The sequence below is a fragment of the Boleophthalmus pectinirostris genome, unplaced genomic scaffold, assembly GCF_026225935.1.
Source record: "Boleophthalmus pectinirostris isolate CB_2022bp ecotype Guang Dong unplaced genomic scaffold, ASM2622593v1 HiC_scaffold_9, whole genome shotgun sequence".
Taxonomy (NCBI): Eukaryota; Metazoa; Chordata; class Actinopteri; order Gobiiformes; family Gobiidae; genus Boleophthalmus; species Boleophthalmus pectinirostris.
This window is the reverse complement of record NW_026571541.1, coordinates 16,405,280-16,427,294: the sequence shown is the minus strand read 5'-3', so window position 1 is coordinate 16,427,294 and position 22,015 is coordinate 16,405,280. Positions and strand designations below refer to the sequence as shown.

Here is a 22,015-nt window from a genome sequence, read left to right as displayed (position 1 = left end):
CATGGTTCCATAATTTACCACTTCAGATGAATACATTAATTGGACATTGGTTGGTTAACTTTCATTGCTACAATTGTAGGTATAACCATCTTAGTTACTCAATGGATAATGCCCCAAAACTGCATTCTTAGTTTAAGATGCCTACTTAATCTAATTCATTAAATCAATCCCTCTACAAGTAATCCATTCATTAGTTTTAAACCTTCGTGACAGCATTCCTTAGAATAAAGAAATATTCGAATAGAAATAGAAATAATACAGAAATAGCGGTGGTATGCGCCAAAGACAGAGGGCACTTTTTATTCCATAATCATTTACATTGTTGCTGTCCTCATCTTAAGTGTTTGAATACACAAATAAGAATTTATTTTACATATTTTACAGTCATCGCTTTCTTGACATTTCTTTCAGGCTGGAATAAAATTATATAACATTTAGGCATAAATATGCAAACCAGCAACCCAAAACTTGAAGCTAAAATGGCAAAAATCTCTACTGCTACTGTAAATTTCCCTGGGGAACTGACGTAAGCTGGGATAAAGCAGATCCACACAGCCCAGAAGATGAGCATACTGAAGGAGATTAGTTTAGCCTCATTAAAGGTGTCTGGCAATTTCCTTCCAAGGAATGCCAGCAGGAGACATAGAAAAGCCAGAAGTCCAATGTAGCCCAAAACTAAGTAGAATCCAGGTGGCCAGGGTTCTTTGCACTCTAAAACAATCTGGAAAACAGATTTAAAAAGCATGACAAGCATATACTACTGAACCAGCAAATTACATATAAAGTGTCTAAACTCAAAGTCTGTTCACACCTACAGTGTACATTTTAGTACATACTCATCATTCAGTTGAACAAAATACCAAGTCAGTCTCACTTGTACTAGAGACAGATGTCTATTATTAGTACTGGTAATACTGGTAGTAACAATGATGGTAGTATTAAGTACCAGTAGTCAGTGTGACAGTAGTAGTGATGACAAGTAATAGTAGTAATAGGATGGGAGTATGGTTTAGCTGAACAAGTTTTGGTAGTGCAAGTGCTAGTCAAACGTATGGTCCTGACTCTGAGTCCAAGTATCAGGCTAAGGGTTGTAGTCAATGACTATATTTACCTTTCCCGTTGTAGTTTGGTAATCTGGATTTCTGAATGGAAAAGGAGGGGCTGCTACAAGCCACCCAGTGCACAGACAAACCTAAAGAAGAAGAAAGAGGGACAGCGTTTTATCAATAGTGCAGAAAATCAAATGATGGTTCTTACCTGTGGAACAGTGGTACACAGAATGAGAACCCTCTGCTGGATGGGCCCGAACAGTTTGAGAGTTTTGGAGTGGGGTTTGCTTGTTCTAAAGGCCAATAAGACCACAATGGTCTTAACCAGGAGGCAGGAGAGGCAGAGGACAAAGCTGACCCCAAATGCTGCTTGTCTCAGACGACATGTCCACACCGATGGCTGACCAATGAACACCAGAGAACACAGGAAACACAGCTTGAGTGACGCAAGAAGTAAGAAGCTGATCTCGGAGTTGTTGGCCTTGACAATGGGTGTGGAGCGGAAACAGTGGAAGACAGTGGTGATGACAGCAGTGAGGGACACGCCCAATAATGTCAAAGTGACCAGGATGATGCCCATAGTGTCAGTGTAAGACAGGAACTCCTCCACACCAGCAACGCATTTGACTTTGTCCTCATTAGACCAGTAGTACTGAGGACATTTGGTGCATTCAGTTGATCCTAAAAACACAAACCCCATTAAAAAATATGTGCTTTAAAACCCAAAATGTTTAAATAACATCCAGATACATCTTACCTGACTGGTTGCTGATCTCTCCATCAGCACAGGGCAGACAGTCAAAGCAACATGGCGGTTGTCCCATACGAGTTGCCTTCCTGGTGCCAGGGGGGCAAGGCACACTGCACTGGGACAAGGGCACCTGTACAAATACACCAAACAAAATGTTTAGCTTTGCTTTATGTGGTACCTTTGACCTTTAGTTTCATATTTTAAATGATCAAAGGGTCTTACCTGTCTCAGTCCTGTGGTCCACATTATATTCCTCTGTTCCATCTGCAGCTGTTGTCCCAGAGGAGCGGAACCGTCATAAGTTCCCACTTTAATGAATCTTTGCAGTACATACATTTGATACTCATGATTTAATCAATTATCAGTTGTTTAACTTCATTGTCATGTTTACCTTATTTCCTCCTCTCTGCCCTTCTGCCAGTTGATAATGTCATACAGTGGAACAGGCTCTCCATTGGAATCAAAATATACTTTCTCCCCAAACTGATCGGTGAAGTTCACATCCTTAAGATGTTGTAGTAACTATTCATGAAACAAATAAATAAATTTAACTGCCCTTGTGACTTTTGTATTCTTCATTTTATCCAAGCTTTGACATACCTCTGTAGAAGTAAATGTTCTGAGTTCACAGGTTTGTTTTTGTGGATCACATTTGAAGAGCTGATGCAGCGCGTGGCTGATGGCATAGGTGGCTTTGTAAACGTTATAAGAGATTCTGACTTGAGAGACATCTGTGTAACCACTAACCACAGTGCTGTTAAGATCCTCAAAACCTGAGCACTTCCTCTTTACAGGAACAACACTCTCATCATTAGTGCCATAGTTTAGCTTACAATCAAATAGCTCTTCCCAGAACACATTAACTAACTCCATCCCAGGTTGTGAAGAGGGCCGCACACTTTGTAGAAACTCTTTTAATCTTGGGATGTACACACCAGGAAAAGAGAAGCCCACAGTTCCCTGCAGTAGACTCTGGAATTCTGGTGATGTGAGCAGACTAGCTGTTACCCACGCTTCACTGGCCACCCACTGAATCCCTGTCACGTTCCTCTGAGACAACTGCAAATAGTCGATTAAAGTTTAACATTTAATCTATCTTATTTGTTTTCTCATCAAAAACATACTTGGAGTTGTGTTTTATTTCATTCACACATGTTTAACACACAAGTTCTTCGCAAATGAAACAACTGTAATGTCACGTGGTACAGAAAGTGCTCTGTTGTGTTAACCTTACAACATGCAACTCCACTCATTTGGATGATTTCAAAATTGCCAAACTCCACTGAAGAAAAGGTAAAAGATAGCTCTTAGCTTGAAAACTACCACTTCATGACATTACAAGGTTTAGGAAGGTTTAGAGATGCAGACTATAATAAAGGATTACTCGAACATGTATGAATGAAACAAAACACATCTCCAGGTATGTTTTTGGGGTAGTAACAACATTATAACATATCTTAAAGCTCACAAGAGTCAACTTGGTGTAATATAAAAAATAAACTAATATAAATGCAGTAGTCTTTGATTTACCTCTGAGAATAGCGCCACCAGCTGACCTTCAGTTGCAAACACCACCACGACTCGTGCTGTGGAGCTTTGTAGCTGGTCTGCCATACTCCAAACCTCCTCTATGGAGGGAGATTTCGGGATGGTGACATGAAAAGCTATGCATCCCCCACGCTTACTAAACTCCTGTGAGAATGCCTGAATGCCATAATGACTGTAGTCATCCTACAGAAATACACAAATTATTATTTAGTTCATAGTATACAAAAATGGTACAGGAAACGCCTTACAGTGGTTCCAATTGTGCCGATCCAATTCCAGCCGAAGAAGGTGACAAGCTGTACCAGACCTCTGACTTGGAAGAGGTCACTGGGCACTGTGCGCAGAAATGATGGATAGAGTTTTTTGTTGGTAAGACATGTGCATGTGGCAAAGTAACTCACCTATGTTTAAAACAGAGAGATATCAGTCATATTCTGTAAAAGTCAAAAGGTGATAAAAATATGTTAAGACACAAAGTAAGGTAACAGTTATAATATTTAATGGTCCTTTATTATGCAAAACTCATTGTGAGCCATTTTAGAATGTTGTTGTGTTTTCTATTTGAGAGAAGAACTCAATATGCAGGATTTGTGTGTTAAAAGTGTGTATAAAACAAAACACAACTCTGGGTTTCTGAAGAAGAAACAACACCATAACATAGGTCAGAATATAGCGCAGTATGGGCCCTTTAAGTTTTGGGACCACTTCAGTATTTTTGATAAATATTGTGTGACCGTATCGCATTTATTGTCAAAAAACCAAGAGCATGATTGCAGTGTAAGACAGTCGAGATGTTAAAGCCAAAAGATGTGAATTTCTTTTACATTTTTGCCTCCAGTCTTAAGGGTAAACATGTAATCACAGTGGAGTCTTTGTGCTTTTACCAGGGGGATGCTAAAGGGTCCCACAGTGTGTGCCACAGCTCTAGTGGGAGAAGAGGAGGCCAATCCGATCACTGCAGAGACAGGTGCACCAGCCAAACAGCTAGACTGAGACCTTTCCTCCACACCAGAAACGTATTGGTTGACTTTTTCATTTTCAGCAGTTTTTTCATCTGTTTGTGAGAGTAAGGAGAGAACTGCCTGCAGGCTGGAGTGGACTTGGTCACAGCTGTCCATAACTCGATAACCCAGTTTAACCCCAGGAAGCAAACTAGAGTCTCTGTTGATTTCCTCCACTGCAAACACCATGGTCATCATCCACCGGAAGGCCCTGAAATCAAAGCTGAATAATGCGTATCATCTGTTAAAAAAGAAGTTGGAAAACAAAACTTGACAACAATGCAAGTTTATAAATAGCATATGATTTAACTGATGCAAAATAATATATATAGGCTACACTTCTTCCATACAGAAATGCTCAAGAGTGCACAATGTTAATAAGTAATAAAAAAAAATAAAAAAAACACTGTGTACAGAATATTTTGTCAAACATTTATATATCTCAAATGTAATTATTTATCAAAGCTATTCAGTTATGAGACAGTTCATTAACGTTGTGACACAAGGATTTCAAGTTTACCACGTTGATGGCTGTGAAACAATTATCTACGAGGAACGTCTAAAATGAACAGTGTAAAACATTAAAGTATTAACGGATTAAAATGATGTTAAAGTTTCACAAAGTAATATATAAAAACATACAATAAACTAATTTCACTTTTTAAATTATGATTTTAGATTTAATAAGCAACCAAGCCTATACCTACACTAATACAAGTATTTAAAGTCCACACACCCACTGCATACTCTGAGTTGTGGTTTGCTGCTATAGCTCTCCTCTGGCTCCGGAGCCAAATAATGCAAAGGGAACAGTCCTCCGATTATGACATGTCCTTCTGACTGTAGCGCTAATAGCTCACTGTCAAAAACTGCCTCACAGTATCTGTTAACAGCTTCAAACTTATAATCACCGGACAATGGGATCTGCAAAAACAACGAAAACTGCATTAAAAAAATAAAAGACAGAAATAGCCTACTGCACACTACTGCCGCCATAAGACCTACTATATGTGAGGATGTGGTCTGTCTGAGGCGTAGCTTTAGTAATGTTCATGTCATTCATCATTACTCCTCGTGACTAAATTAACCAATCAACATCAAGTGCATTCTTAGTATGCAAGGATTTAATTATTATTAATAAGCGTAATATTTCTCAGTGTATTTAATACTTGTCAGATTTGAATACAATTAACCGGATTGTGAGATGTAAATGGAATAATCTGAAAATAAATAAAGTTTTAAAAATGTATTATTGGTTTTAATATGCAGTCATATTACACATTGTTACACATTACACAAAATTAGTTCTGTCTTAAAAACTTTATTGTAGAATTTACTGACAAGTTATTTACATTTTGTGCATATGGGTAACTATTTGCTCATTAAATGCTTCTTGGTGTTCTTCTCTGGCCTGAATAATATAATATAACATCTAGGGAGAAAAAGACAAAAAAACAATCCAAAACTTGAAGCGAGAATAGCAAATATTTCCACAGCAACAGTAAACTTTCCTGGAGAGCTGACATAAGCTGGGATAAAAGTGATCCAGACTGCACAGAAGATCAACATGCTGAAGGTGATGAACTTGGCCTCATTAAAGTTATCAGGAAGTTTACGAGCCAAGAACGCCAACACAAAACACAATAAAGCTAACAGACCTATGTATCCAAGAATTGCCCAGAAACCAATTGGAGAACCTAATGCACATTCTAATATGATCCTGTCTTTGAATGTGGATAAATTCTTTATGGGAAAAGGCGGATTCACAACTAACCAAATTATACAAATCAAAACTTGTATCAGTGTGAATGAAACAACTGTCATTCGTTGCTGAAGAGGCCCAAACCATTTCATGACATTACTGCCTGGAAGTGTGGCTCTGAAGGCCATGAGCACCACTATAGTCTTCCCCAGAACACAAGAGATACAGAGGACGAAAGTGATGCCGAATGCAGTGTGGCGCAGCATGCAGGACCACTCAGAAGGAGCCCCAATAAATGTAAGTGAACATAGAAAGCATAGAGTGAGTGAGAGAAGCAGACAGAAACTTAATTCGGAGTTGTTGGCTTTGACTATTGGGGTGTTTCTATGTCTGAAGAACACTGCCGCTGTGAGAATAGCCAAACAAGCCCCGCCCACTGAGAACACAACCAGGATGATGCCTAGGTTTTCATTAAATGACAAAAACTCCACTGATTTAGGTAAACAGGAATCTCTTTTAGGATTTGGCCAGAACTCCTCAGGACAGTTGTAGCAATTAGGTGAATCTAAAACAGAAATATTGATTTATAATATCCACAATATTTATTTCAAATGAATTAAAGTAGTGCTATTACCTGTAATGTTGCTTATTTCACCTTCAGGACATGCAATGCAGTCATAGCAACAGATAGGTTTGCCTTTTTGGTGAACTTTATGGGTTCCTGGGACACAACTCTGACTGCAAACTGACATTGGTACCTGCAGGAAAACATATAAAATTATAAAAGAACAATTTAGTATTTAGAGCATTGTTTCCCAAAGACTGGGTTGTGTGTTTTTGGGGTCGCCTGATCTGCGTGTTGCACTCTCCTCCTGCACCCTGGACTGGAAAGCGCTATAAAAAACAGACAGGCCCACCTATCTCATTAGAAATGTTGAAATGTTAAGACATGTTTTGTATAATTTCTAATCTTTTTGTAATTATTTTATGGACTATTTTTGTTCCAATATTGCTGGTTCATTTGAATGTTGAAAAGAAAAAGAAATGGACTACATTTAATGTCCAAATGGGCGACTTATGGATCCCTTTTATTGCTGGTTCAGTGACTGTTTTTCATTGTTTAAAACTTGAGTAATACTAATTGTTCAGAGAGACACGATCAGTCAGTCAACAATAAAATATCCTCATTAATGTCCAATAATGGTCAAACCTTTATTTTGTGATTTACAAATATTATCTATTGACTTGGGTCACAAAGATTTTAAAATATGGGTCCCCAGAAAAAATATTTATTAAACACTGATTCAGAGTACAATATAAATTCATTATCACCAGTTTCCCAGTGTCACAGGTCCTGTTCAGTCACAGTTACTGAAAGTACATTTTGCTGTTCATCTTTGCTTTTCAGCCATATTTATAAGTATGTTCCCTCCACTTTCCTAAAACGTATTCAATTATCTACCTAACAAGCTCTTTTACTTTGATGTTTGCATTACTTGCCTCTGTGCTCCCTTGCATCCATTGTAAAACCGTGTGTATCCTGAACTCCTGTCCCTTTGGTTGAGAGGCATCAAAGTGCCCCACTGTCTTGAGCTGAAAAGTACCCTGGTCAGTTGTTTGCCAGTTCACCAGCTCATATGTGGCCACGGGGTCTCCATTGGCATCAAAGGACACACTGTATCCATTCTGAGTGAAATTTACTTTCTTTAACTGAGCAAGTACCTGGAAAAGGACAAGAAAATGTGCTTGATGAGAACAAAAAAGATTAATTAAACTTAAGATACATATTGAAGTTAGTACATGACGGACCTGTGCAGACTGCAGTGGAATGAAGTGGCTGCACTGATTGGTAGTATTCTGTCCTAGACAAAGAGCGTTGTGAATGGCATGTGCTATTGCATACACAGCCTTGTAGACCATGTTAGTGATGCGCAGCTGGGAAGTGTCCAAGTATGGGCTCTGGAGATTCACTAAGTCTTCCCTCCCGTCACACACTGGATCATCTGGACCAACATCTAAAATACAATACATTTTACTACACTATCAAATGTGTCATCTGGACAGTGTTTTTCTGAATTCTTAAACTACTGGTGTATGAGGAACAAAAAATTATACTGTTTTAAGTTGAGGAGATGATTAAATAGCCCTACTTTTTAGCTGCTTTATTGTTCCCTGTCGACCTTATTCTCAATGCTGTTTAGTATTGAGTTTGCATTTGAATCCCATCACTGTACTTTAATCCACAAATTCTATTTAGGATTTCAGATAGTCCTTCACAACTCTCTCAAACCATTCCTTCACCTTAAAAATGACTTCAAGCCAGTACTCAGTTAGGGTTAGGGTTAGTTGATTAGTTGGTGATTGATTACTTATACTTGAACTTGAAAACAAAAAAAATCCTTGAAGCACTGACTGGTACAAGTGTGTATATTTTTCACTAGAACTTTTTTAAAATAAATAATGATTTTTTTTTTTTTCCTCTAATTGACTAAACACATAAATATGTTTTGGGGATAACATAAAATATGAAATATAAAGTATTTGTGTTATGGCTTATAACAAAGATTGAGTTATACTTTTATATGAGTCCATTGTTCTAATGTAGTAATTTTCTCACTATCAACATTGACACAAATGTTCTGAACTTCTTTACATAAGGACAAGCTGAATGTTCTCACTTGTGGGCATACTGCACTTGAACGCCTCCTCCCAGAATTTGCTCAGTAGTGGAGAGTCCCTCACTGTGGAGAAGGGCAGGTCTGATAAGAACTCCTTCAGCCCAGGGATCACAGACTGTTGGATGCCCAGCCCCAGAGCCCTCACACAAGAGCTGAAGCGGAGCAGGTCAGGGTCTGTTACCCAGGCCTCACTGCCCACCCACTGTCGGTACGGAACAGGCTCCTGGCACAGCTCCTCCAACAGAATACGCATGTCTCCAGAGGCCGCAAATGCTACAATTACTGTCGCTGTGGACCTAGGACAACAGTAGACTTATTTCATTTTAAACAGTAAAAATAATACATGTTGAAAGAAGTAATCCATGGGTTTCACAATGTGGAGAAATTAGGGCCGTTGATACAGCGGATACCAATTTAAAACTAAATATTGTATCTTTTGAATCAGAAAAAGTCCTCAAAATGTTGCAAATAACAGAAAGAGGAAATATATGAGTAGAATAGAGTTAAATGACATGTCATTATAGAGAATGTTTCATCATGTCAGGGATTTCCTGACATGATATGCAGTACTTGTCAATTTGGCAGTGGTTACTTTATTTATTTACATTTTTAAGATCATTTCCACCACCATTTAAATTGTGATTAAAACTATGATTGAATTCCAAAATATCCCAGATTATTAAAAGGTCAAAATAAATTTAACATAGGATTGCTCATGAATTCATTTATTTTAGTCATTGCCTGATACCTGCGTATGGCCTGTGCCACTCTCTGAATCCTGCTGAGTGAGTATGTCCTATAGAATGCCTCAGAGTATTCCACACAGATGCCCTCCCCGCTTGCTGCTGACAGGAATGATGCCATGCCATTATTCCCATAGTCCGAGTCTGAGTAGACAGTGCCAATCCAAGTCCATCCAAACTGTTTGACTAGTCGCACCAAAGCGTCAGCCTGAAACTTGTCACTGGGAATTGTTCGGAAGAAGCTGGGATACTGCTCTTTGTCAGACAGGCATGCACATGTAGCAAAGTGACTCACCTGGAAAATAGAATCATGTTTAATAAAATCTGATGTCTTTGAGTTGAACTAAAGGATTTTACTGTTACACAAAATCAAATATCATGAATAGAAATGTGAATAGAAATGATAATTAAAATGCCAAAAACATATTTTTAGTTTTAGCAACTCATGGAACGATGAAATTACATTAATTTATGTTTTATGTCTATTGTAAATATTTAACAAAGGCCACACTAATGTGACTGATACATGATTATGGTATGACGACTACTGGTCAACTTCAAGTTTATTTTTATAGCATTTATATACATCGCTGCACATATTCAGTATCCTGATATACACTCATGACAGTCAAATAAAAAATAGAATATAGATAGACAATTTTATGCTAAAAATACAATTAAAATGCAAAAATATAGGAATATCTCCTCTTGAATTGAAAGCAGAACTTTGAAATTCTTGAAAATCAAAATATTCATGCATGCTTTTACTGAGAAATATAGATCATGAGATGTTAAAACTGCATTTATTTTATTTCTGTGTTTATTTAACAAGGATAATGCAGTCATACATAGTCACAGGGAGAAGATTCCCATAACAGCATGCAGTTGATGCGACACATATACAGCTAGCGCAAATTCTCAAGTCTTGCTTATGCACATTTACAAGTACCTTATACATTTCAGATATTATTATGTGTGGGAGATACTGTAAACACATACTTGGGGTATGTTGAATGGCCCTACGACTCGGGACATGCTGATAGATGGTGTGGAGCCAGATTCCCCCACAATGCCCATCACCATCCCGGACTGGGAGCATCGCTGGTCTGGGTGGTATTCTGGGGCATGTCCGTTGACAAGCTGAAAAGCCGCCTGTACAGCTACAGGGACAGATGCACAGGAGTCGTGGATTTGGTAACCCACAGTAACCCCAGGCAACAGGACAGAACTGTTGTTGATTTCCTCGATGGCAAAGATCATGGCTCGGGCGAAACGCAGCTCACGGGAGTCAACACTGTACACAATCACAGAATGGTCTAGTCAGATAAATAACATACATGCAAGTTTTAACAGTTTGTAAAATTGCAATTATATTACATTTTTCACATTTCTTCATTAATATTTTAATTTCATTTGATGTCTTGTGTGGGCCACTACTAATTACTACTTTAATGTATTTGTATTATTATCAATATTGAATATTTTGTGAGGTATCCTTTTGTGATAACAACAAACATCATACACCCTATCTGTCTTGCACATAATCTAATCAGTTAAAAGCAGCAGAGGGTAAAGTCACCTTCCTGTGCACCGCAGTGGCTCAGGCTTGCTTGTGTAGTTGTGAATGAAAGTCTGCATGTAGTAGTGAATAGAAAAAACTCCTCCAATGATGTAGTCCCCCTCCATGGAAAATGCAGGGGCTCGTGCTGAGCCCTTAGCCTGGCATACGACTGATGCTTCCTGATCTGTGGTGTTAACATTTAGAGAGAGAGGTGAAGGCACATCAAAAAGAAATAGAGTCAGACTCAGGACAATAACACTGAGGCTCATATTGGCAGAATGTGCTGCATATGGGAATACCTGTGTTTATATAGGGTATATGAAAACACACCCCTCTGACCGACTGCATCTCACAGTTTGTCACTCACTCATTATCAAATCAATGTACTTTTTTTTGTTGTATATATATATATATATATATATATATATATATATATATATATATATATATATATATATATATATATATATATATAGATGTGTTTCTCACCTTCCACCGGTGGTAGGTCTCTCTCACCCTCATTCAGCTCGGGTCCTCTACCAGAGGCCTGGGAGCTTGAGAGTTCTGCGCAGTATCTTTGCTGTTCCCAGTACTGCACTTTTCTGGACTGAGATGTCCATTGTTTTTCCCGGTATCTGTTGTAGCCACTCTTCCAGTTTGGGGGTTACAGCCCCGAGTGTCCGATCACCACAGGCACCACTGATGCCTTTACTCTCCAGGCTCTCTCCAGCTCTTCCTTGAGCCCCTGGTATTTCTCTAGCTTCTCGTGTTCCTTTTTCCTGATATTACCATCGCTTGGTATTGCGATGTCCACCACCACGGCTCTGCTGTGTTTCTTATCCCCCACCACTATGTCTGGTTGGTTCGCCATCACCATTCTGTCAGTCTGTATCTGGAAGTCCCACAGGATCTTGGCTCGGTCATTCTCCACAACCTTTGGAGGTGTTTCCCACCTTGATCCTGGGGTTTCCAGCCCGTATTCTGCACAGATGTTTCTGTACACTATGCCCGCCACTTGGTTATGTCGCTCCATGTATGCTTTCCCTGCCAGCATCTTACACCCTGCAGTTATGTGCTGGACTGTCTCAGGAGCCTCTTTGCACAGTCTACACCGTGGGTCTTGTCTGGTGTGGTAGATCTGGGCCTCTATTGCTCGAGTGCCCAGGGCCTGCTCCTGAGCAGCCAGGATCAGTGCCTCTGTGCTGTCCTTCAGACCAGCCCTCTCAACCCATTGGTAGGATTTCTTGATATCAGCCACTTCAGTTATGTTCCGGTGGTACGCCCCATGTAGGAGTTTGTCCTGCCATGATGGTCCCTCCAGCACCTCTTCCTCTGGACCCCACTGTCTGAGACATTCTCTGAGCACCTCATCTGCCGGGGCCTTGTCCTTGATGTACTCAAGGAGCTTGGATGTTTCATCCTGGACAGTGGTTCCCACACTCACTAGTCCTCGGCCCCCATTCCTTCCGGCCTGCGTACAGTCTCAGGGTGCTGGATTTGGGATGGAACCCTCCATGCATGGTCAGGAGCTTTCGTATCTTAACATCTGTGGTCTGTATCTCCTCCTTTGGCCAGCTTCACAATCCCTGCAGGGTATCTGATCACTGGCAGGGCGTAGCTGTTGATTGCCTGCACCTTGTTCTTGCCATTGAGCTGGCTTCTAAGGACTTGCCTCACTCTTTGCAGGTATTTGGCTGTAGCCGCTTTCCTTGTTGCCTCTTCAAGGTTGCCATTTGCTTGTGGGATACCAAGGTACTTGTAACTGTCCTCAACATCTGCTATTGTTCCCTCTGGGAGTGACACCCCCTCTGTGTGGACTACCTTCCCTCTCTTTGTCACCATCCTGCTACATTTCTCAAGCCCGAATGACATCCCAATGTCTGTACTGTAGATCCTTGTGGTGTGGATCAGTGAGTCGATATATATATATATATATATATATATATATATATATATATATATATATATATATATATATATATATATATATATATATATATAGCAGCTGGTTAGCTCAATTGGGAAGTCACTGGACTTTCACCGTCAGAGGGGGGGCAATGAGCTAACCAGTGTGGGTCCTTGGGCAAGACCCTTCGTGCTACTGCCCACCTCATACAATGATGAGAGAGAAAGAAACGTATGACATGCCGGCTCAGACGTCGCCCGGCCAAACAAGGTCTGCATCAGGTGCTGGGGAACCAGGGCACCTTGATGAAAAATGGGCTACTGGAACACGGCGGAAATGGGCGAGATGTGAGAACAAGGCTCTGTTGGAATGCTACTACTACAGTAACCCTAGGCAGAGGGGTTACATGAACAGGATGTGGGAGAAATGGTTATTACGATACCCACAGTCCAAGCTAACGGCCAAACAACTAGTAGCTCAGTGGTTCCAACATCCAAAAAACGGCAACTGCTATCACAACTAGAGATTGATGAGGTACAACACAAATGCCACGGCAAGGGGGAACCAGTGTGCCAGGTCAGAGGGGAGTTGACATCAACTCCCCAACCAGAGATTGGGTACGAAATCCCAATAAGTATCACGCTGAGCGAGGCAGCGACTGACCTGAAAGATAAGATCATGGCCCGAATGAACACAAGGCAACCCCGATGCCAGTTACAGAGGCTAAGTGAAGTACCATCTGAAAGTCTCCTAGACGATGTGAATGCAGCACTGACAGTGATCCCTACCACAACAATCACTGAAACCAATGAGCTGATATACACTTCAGCAGCAGTGATCCTAGATGTGTTGGGCTATAAGAGCAACCATGGGAGCCATGCGATACAATACCCACCATGGCAAAGATGGTTAGAGGCTAAAATCAAGGAGGTGTGGAGAGAAGTGAGCCAACTGTCAGAGGCCCAGAAAGGTGCAATGAAAAAGCAAGTGCCCAAGAGGTACAACCAGTTGCCCATACCTGAAGCACTCGAAACTGCCAAACAAAGGCTCCAAGCCTTGGCCAGCCGCCTAAAGAGGTACACACGAGATAACGAGGCCAGACGAATAAACCGGCTGTTCGCAACACAACCGGCGAAAGTGTACGCTCAGTGGCAGGGTAATAACACCAGAGCATACCCACCAAGGCTGGAGACTGAGAGAGGTACTGGAAAGGCATATGGGAAAGGGAGGCATCACATAACACCGATGCACAGTGGCTGGTGGATCTGAGAGAAGACCACAGCAACCTCCCTGAACAGAATCCAGTCACCATCACAGTGGCAGACATCCAGGGAAGAGTCTCAGGTATGAAAAACTGGACCGCACCGGGCCCTGACATGATCCATGCGTACTGGCTAAAGAAGCTCACTGCCCTCCACGAGCGCCTGGCAGCACAAATGAACCAGCTGCTAAGGGATGGGACTCACCCTGAATGGTTAACCCAAGGGCGTACGATCCTGATCCTAAAGGATCCCTCAAAGGGTGCAGTCCCATCCAACTATCGGCCAATAACCTGTCTCTCCACAACATGGAAGCTCATGTCAGGCATCATTGCGGCTAAGATAAGTGGGCACATGAATCAATACATGAGTGCAGCACAGAAGGGTATCGGCAAAAATACCAGGGGAGCCAAACACCAACTCCTGGTTGACCGAACAGTCGCCCGCGACTGCAGAACCCGTAAGACCAACCTGTGCACTGCCTGGATTGATTACAAGAAAGCCTATGACTCAATGCCACACACATGGATCACTGAGTGCTTGAAGCTGTACAATATCAACAGGACTCTAAGGGCGTTCATTGCGAACTCGATGCGGTTGTGGAAAACCACCCTTGAAGCCAAGGGGAAGCCACTTGCACATGTGTCCATCAAATGTGGCATATACCAAGGAGACTCACTGTCCCCACTACTGTTCTGCATAGGCCTGAACCCCCTCAGCCAAATAATCGACCGCACTGGCTATGGATACCGACTCAGAAACGGGGCCACCATCAGTCACCTCCTCTACATGGATGACATCAAGCTGTACGCTAAGAGTGAGCGAGACATCGACTCACTGATCCACACCACAAGGATCTACAGTACAGACATTGGGATGTCATTCGGGCTTGAGAAATGTAGCAGGATGGTGACAAAGAGAGGGAAGGTAGTCCACACAGAGGGGGTGTCACTCCCAGAGGGAACAATAGCAGACGTTGAGGACAGTTACAAGTACCTTGGTATCCCACAAGCAAATGGCAACCTCGAAGAGGCAACAAGGAAAGCGGCTACGGCCAAATACCTGCAAAAGAGTGAGGCAAGTCCTTAGAAGCCAGCTCAATGGCAAGAACAAGGTGCAGGCAATCAACAGCTACGCCCTGCCAGTGATCAGATACCCTGCAGGGATTGTAAGCTGGCCAAAGGAGGAGATACAGACCACAGATGTTAAGACACGAAAGCTCCTGACCATGCATGGAGGGTTCCATCCCAAATCCAGCACCCTGAGACTGTACGCAGGCCGGAAGGAAGGGGGCCGAGGACTAGTGAGTGTGGGAACCACTGTCCAGGATGAAACATCCAAGCTCCTTGAGTACATCAAGGACAAGGCCCCGGCAGATGAGGTGCTCAGAGAATGTCTCAGACAGTGGGGTCCAGAAGAAGAGGTGCTGGAGGGACCATCATGGCAGGACAAACCCCTACATGGGGCGTACCACCGGAGCATAACTGAAGTGGCTGATATCAAGAAATCCTACCAATGGCTTGAGAGGGCTGGTCTGAAGAACAGCACAGGAGCAGGCCCTGGGCACTCGAGCAATAGAGGCCCAGATCTACCACACCAGACAAGACCCACGGTGTAGACTGTGCAAAGAGGCTCCTGAGACAGTCCAGCACATAACTGCAGGGTGTAAGATGCTGGCAGGGAAAGCATACATGGAGCGACATAACCAAGTGGCGGGCATAGTGTACAGAAACATCTGTACAGAGTACGGGCTGGAAACCCCAGGATCAAGGTGGGAAACACCTCCAAAGGTTGTGAAGAATGACCGAGCCAAGATCCTGTGGGACTTCCAGATACAGACTGACAGAATGGTGATGGCGAACCAACCAGACATAGTGGTGGTGGATAAGAACAGAGCAGAGCCGTGGTGGTGGACATCGCAATACCAAGCGATGGTAATATCAGGAAAAAGGAACATGAGAAGCTAGAGAAATACCAGGGGCTCAAGGAAGAGCTGGAGAGAGCCTGGAGAGTAAAGGCATCAGTGGTGCCTGTGGTGATCGGAGCACTCGGGGCTGTAACCCCCAAACTGGAAGAGTGGCTACAACAGATACCGGGAAAAACAATGGACATCTCAGTCCAGAAAAGTGCAGTACTGGGAACAGCAAAGATACTGCGCAGAACTCTCAAGCTCCCAGGCCTCTGGTAGAGGACCCGAGCTGAATGAGGGTGAGACCTACCACCATGGAAGGTGAGAAACACATTTATATATATATATATATATATATATATATATATATATATATATATATATAATATATATAATATATATATATATATATATATATATATATATATATATGTGTGTGTGTGTGTATAAGTATCCCACTTACAGTCTGATTATTGTGTAATTATGTGTGCATTGTGGTGTAATTAAGCATTAATTTTAGTGTATTTATAATTTAATTATGAATTCATTATTGTGTGGGTATATAGTCTAAAACTGTACGTCTGGGAGTACAATTTTGTAATTAATATATAATTACAGTTAAGATTAAATTATTTTTACTGTTTAATTATTGTGTACCAATACTATGCTTTTGCAAATCCACTTGATGAAAAATGTTGTTTAATTATTGTCCTTTAAAGCTACAATCCATAAGTTTTTATTATTATTGGCCCTCGCCACTAACAAAGTTATTATTATTATTATTACTACCAGTAGATGGTTGATGTGAAGTCTTGTCTCCCCTCCCCCTAACCTGTCCATTGTTCAGGCTCACCTGTGGTCTCTGGTCATCTTTTATCAGGCCAAGCTGGCACACTATCAGACTAGAGCTACCGTACTTAGCATCTAATGGTAATATGGAAGAATACAACACTGGCGGGTGTACCAGTATAGATGGTAGCTTTAATATATCCTAGCAAAATTTAGGTAATTACAGTGTTATTACTAATTACAGTTACATTGCAGTGTACGTCCTACCAGCACTGTGGATGTTCACAGTTTTATGACAGATTTGTTTGCTACCTGAAATATAAGCTTTTGTTGGTTCTTTTAGATAATGTCTAACTTGTATTGAAACTAAACACAGTGAAAATGAATAGTTCCCTGGATGCCAGTATCCACATGTCCTGCCCACAAACTGTGACAAAGACATCCAGCTGGAGGTGGCATAATGGAGAATATAAATATAAGCGTAAATGATGCTTAAAGGCATTACGAGCCCTTGGAGGAGGAGTAATGAGGGCATATTGTTTGTATATTAAACTGACTATTATGTTGTCCTGCTTCTGTGTCACTTCTCACTGTTCTCCATCATGTGAGTTAAGAAGGGAGTTTCACCTCAATGGTGTGCATAAGTCTGGCGATGTGCTTCTAGGCGGATTATTTGAGATCCACTATACTTCAGTCTTCCCTGAGCTGACATTTACCTCTGAGCCACAACAATTCATGTGCCAAGGGTGAGTTAAAATGTTCTTGTAGTGCTTGTAGCAATGTTGTATATAGTTCTGAACAGTATTTTTTTCAATGAAACATAAGGTTTGTCTGAACATCACTGCTTTAGGCTTTGTTCTTTTTGCATTTGAGGTGTATTCAAAGCAATTACTAACTTTACTTTGTTGTTGTTCTTTTCTCAAGCTTTGACCCTCCAGGGTTCCGACATGCAATGACTATGGCTTTTGCAGTTGAAGAAGTCAACCAAAATTCAGAATTGCTTCCCAACGTAACTCTTGGCTACAGTCTGTATGATAACTGTGCCACACTTGTCATTGGATTCAGTGCGGCTCTGTCAATGGCCAGTGGGCAGGAGGATAGGTTTCTGCTCAGAGATGATTGTACCGGGACACAATCTGTACTTGGCATTGTGGGTGATTCCTTCTCTACATTTTCTATTGCTACATCAGATGTCATAGGGTTATTTAGGTTGCCTCTAGTGAGTATTGACTGGGTATCTGAATTGATTTAGTAATTATGTTCATTACAATTCATATTTGATGTCTGCAGGTCAGCTATTTTGCCACCTGTTCCTGTTTAAGCAATCGTCAAAAGTTTCCATCATTTTTTAGAACAATCCCCAGTGATGCATTTCAGGTTAATAAATTAAGAAATTATGAAAAGATATTTTGGCCACATTGTCCTATTAACATTCTCAGTGGGGTCTGTTTTGTGCAGGTTCGAGCAATGATTCAGATTTTAAAGCGTTTTGGGTGGCGATGGGCTGGACTTCTGGTCAGTGATGACGATTATGGTCTACATGTGGCCAGATCATTTCCATCAGACTTAGCTCAAGCTGATGGAGGCTGCCTAGCCTACACAGAAGTCTTACCGTGGGGGGAAGACCAAGCAGAGCTGAGTCGGATTGTGAATATTATGAAGAAATCCACTGCACGTGTGGTTATTGTGTTTGCACACCAGATCCACATGATCCAACTCATGAAAGAGGTTTGATAATGGCAATAAACTATCTGAGAGTTTTTGTATGCTAAACTATATTAATTTTTATCATAATGTTTACATAGATTTACAATAAAAATACAGTTCCATACTATTATTATCTAAACAATATAGCTTTTGTAACATTCTAGCCTCACTGTTCCCTGTGTTTTATTTTATAAAGCCCTATAGACATTTTTCACTGTGATAAACATTTTCTGGCCAGGTGGTGGTACAGGATGTGACAGGTTTGCAGTGGATTGCCAGTGAAGCCTGGACAACAGCTACTGTGTTACAAATACCACAACTTATGCCATATTTGGGGGGGACACTGGGGATTGCTATCCGCAGAGGTGAAATACCAGGACTAAGAGAATATTTGTCAAAACTGCAGCCAAATTTTTTTGATGATCCCACTGGAAATAACATGGTATGCTCATTATATATATATATATATATATATATATATATATATATATATATATATATATATATATATATATATATATATATATATATATATATATACACATACATATGAACGTGCTGATGTGTTTTGTAGATGATCCAGTTTTGGGAGCACACATTTGAATGTAAATTTGCCCCAGCTCCTGCAGAGTGGACAAAAGCTGGAGGAGCTTTGTGCACTGGACATGAAGATCTCCAGAACATAGACACCGAGTTCCTGGATGTGTCCAACCTCAGACCAGAGTATAATGTGTATAAGGCTGTGTATGCTTTAGCTCATGCTCTAGATCAGCTGCTGCGCTGTGAACCAGGGAGAGGGCCTTTCTCTGGAAACAGCTGTGCCACTCTGCACACACTGGAGCCATGGCAAGTATGTGATTTTGCTACAGAAATATAGTTTAAAATTGATCAAGCTAGATAATTTGTGTTTGTGAGTGTGTTTTTCAGCTCATGTATTACTTGGAAAAAATAAATTTCACCACATCTTTGGGGATCAAGTATCTTTTGATGAGAATGGAGATGCTTTACCTGCATATGACATTATGAACTGGATGGTGATCCCAGATGGAAAAATAACAGTTCAAAATGTTGGTGTGTTTAAAAAATATGACTTCAAGGGAGAAGAAATGACACTTGATGAGGACAAAATCTTCTGGAACTTTCAGTCCAAAGGGGTAACTGGAATACTCGTGATCAAATGTTTAATGAGCACATTTACACAAACGTTACATTAAACATTTACACAAAAATGTTTTATATAGCCAACAGTGTCTGTGTGCAGTGTGAGCTGTCCTCCAGGCACTCGCATGGCCCAAAAGAAAGGAAAACCTGTCTGTTGTTTTGATTGCATCCCATGCTCTGATGGAAAGATCAGCAACACCACAGGTATGAAATGTGTGTTATTAGTTTTCAGTGTCAGCATTTTTATGAGATCTTTTTGTCTATTTTATTTATATGAAGAAAAAGAACGCACACTTAAACAGAAGCTAGAAAATATTTCAGTGGAAGCAAAATATTAATAATAGTATGTATTCCCCTAGACTCCATAGAGTGTCATGTGTGTCCAGAGGACTTCTGGTCCAGTCCTGCTCGTGACCAGTGTGTTCCTAAGAAAACAGAGTTCCTGTCCTACCATGAGCCTCTGGGGATCTGCCTGACCACAGCCTCATTGCTGGGAGCATTTATTTGTGCTGTTGTGTTTGGCATCTTCACATATCACCGCAGCACACCACTGGTCAAAGCCAATAATTCAGAAATGAGCTTCCTGCTCCTGGTGTCTCTCAAACTGTGTTTCTTGTGCTCACTGCTGTTCATCGGACGTCCCAGACTGTGGACATGCCAGCTGAGACATGCAGCATTTGGGATCAGCTTTGTTCTGTGTGTCTCTTGTATTCTGGTGAAAACCATGGTGGTGCTGGCTGTGTTCAAGGCCTCCAAACCAGGAGGTGGGACCACCTTGAAGTGGTTTGGTGCATTACAGCAGAGGGGGACTGTATTTGCTCTTACATCGGTTCAAGCCGTCATCTGCGTTGCATGGCTTGTATCTGCCTCACCAGCACCTCATAAAAACATCAAATATCATAATGACAAAATCATTTATGAATGTGTAGTTGGCTCAACTATGGGGTTTGCTGTTCTTCTGGGTTACATTGGTTTATTGGCTTTGTTGAGTTTTATGTTAGCATTTCTGGCCAGGAATCTCCCTGATAATTTCAATGAGGCCAAGTTCATCACGTTCAGCATGCTGATCTTCTGTGCTGTGTGGGTGGCCTTTGTCCCTGCTTATGTCAACTCTCCAGGTAAATACGCAGATGCAGTGGAGGTGTTTGCCATCCTGGCCTCTAGTTTTGGTCTCTTGGGGGCGCTGTTTGGACCTAAATGTTACATAATATTACTGAGACCAGAGAGGAACACAAAGAAGGCAGTTATGGGTCGAGGAATCAATACATGATCACATAAAACTGTGTATGTTCTTAAATCCATAACTGCAACTTATGTTTTCAATCAGGTCGCTTCCCAAATAAAAAGAAAACTGCAAAAGTCGTACCTGTGTATAAAGTGACAATAAACTGTGTTTTTCAAATTGCAGACCAATTTCCCTTCTGCCCCAGTTGCAAAAATTGGTGAAAAGCTCACATCTAGAAAAGTTTCTTCACAAGCATCAATGGTCAATACAATTTTAGGCCAAAAAGAACCACTTTTTGGAGGAAATCCCAAATGTATTACATCATAAATAATGTGCTGCCAGTATTTTTCCTTTGATACTATCAGTAACTATCAATATATCAATCACCAAAAATCAATCAATATCAATCACTACAAATCTCAAACAATACAGTATTAGAGAAATAGCTGGGAATAGTGTGATATGTTCAAGTTGGACAATATCCAGCTAAACATCATGATATTGCTTGTGGCGTAACCCAAGGTTCTGTTTTGGGATCAAAACAGTTCAGATGACACCAGCATACTTTATAGTATGTATATATATATATATATATATATATATATATATATATATATATATATATATATATATAGTATATATTTATAGGATTAAATAGGTTTTCTTCTTCACACTTCTTTTTGGGCAAAAGTAAAAAATAGATGCATATTACTATAGTGCATATTACTTTTTGTTCTTTTTCTATTAATACAACTTGATGTGAACATGAATGTTATTATCTTCCATTGTAAAACAAAAGTAAAATGTTTGCTTCATGAACTGGTGTCACTGGGGCCCCTGTCTGGAGCCACACCTGGGATGAGTGCTGGGGTGGCGAGCGTTTCATGGCTGGACCTTCCTCCATGGGGCTTAGCCCAGCAGAGTCCAAAGGAGCATGGGGCCATCCTCCCATGAACCCCCCACCTGTGTGGAGGATCTGAAGTCTGGTGCAGAAACTGGCCCTAGGGACATGGAATGTCACCAAGC

At 41.0% G+C, this 22,015-nt stretch overlaps 2 protein-coding genes across 2 annotated transcripts; one reads left to right on the top strand and one right to left on the bottom strand.

Moving 5' to 3' along the window:
* Positions 1-364: 364 nt before the first annotated feature.
* LOC110163712 (extracellular calcium-sensing receptor-like) lies at positions 365-10,732 on the bottom strand. Its single transcript, XM_020928724.2, has 17 exons — positions 10,472-10,732; positions 9,478-9,767; positions 8,730-9,025; positions 7,861-8,066; positions 7,552-7,773; positions 6,686-6,809; positions 5,722-6,616; positions 4,233-4,572; positions 3,597-3,749; positions 3,331-3,531; positions 2,365-2,859; positions 2,192-2,322; positions 2,023-2,119; positions 1,807-1,930; positions 1,258-1,730; positions 1,112-1,192; positions 365-721 (listed from the first exon to the last, which is right to left on the bottom strand). The coding sequence occupies exons 1-17, from the start codon at positions 10,730-10,732 to the stop codon at positions 365-367; spliced, it is 4,746 nt and encodes a 1,581-aa protein (XP_020784383.1).
* Positions 10,733-17,502: 6,770 nt separating this feature from the next.
* Positions 17,503-21,034, top strand: LOC110163713 (extracellular calcium-sensing receptor-like). Its single transcript, XM_020928725.2, is given in 10 exon segments — positions 17,503-17,642; positions 17,821-18,115; positions 18,187-18,273; positions 18,355-18,624; positions 18,842-19,045; positions 19,178-19,453; positions 19,531-19,564; positions 19,567-19,757; positions 19,845-19,968; positions 20,151-21,034. Coding segments are annotated over 10 exon segments (2,376 nt in total). The 5' UTR covers positions 17,503-17,631.
* The last annotated feature ends 981 nt before the right edge of the window (positions 21,035-22,015 follow it).

What these genes read in the sequence shown, in the direction of transcription:
- LOC110163712 (XM_020928724.2), bottom strand. Translation starts at nt 10,732, where the DNA reads ATGATCTTTGCCATCGAGGAAATCAACAACAGTTCTGTCCTGTTGCCT. An exon ending in GACCCTTTAGCATCCCCCTG is followed by an intron (nt 3,750 to 4,232) that starts GTAAAAGCACAA and finishes TTTTAAACATAG; the next exon opens with GTGAGTTACTTTGCCACATG. An exon ending in TGTGTACCACTGTTCCACAG is followed by an intron (nt 1,193 to 1,257) that starts GTAAGAACCATC and finishes CTTCTTCTTTAG; the next exon opens with GTTTGTCTGTGCACTGGGTG.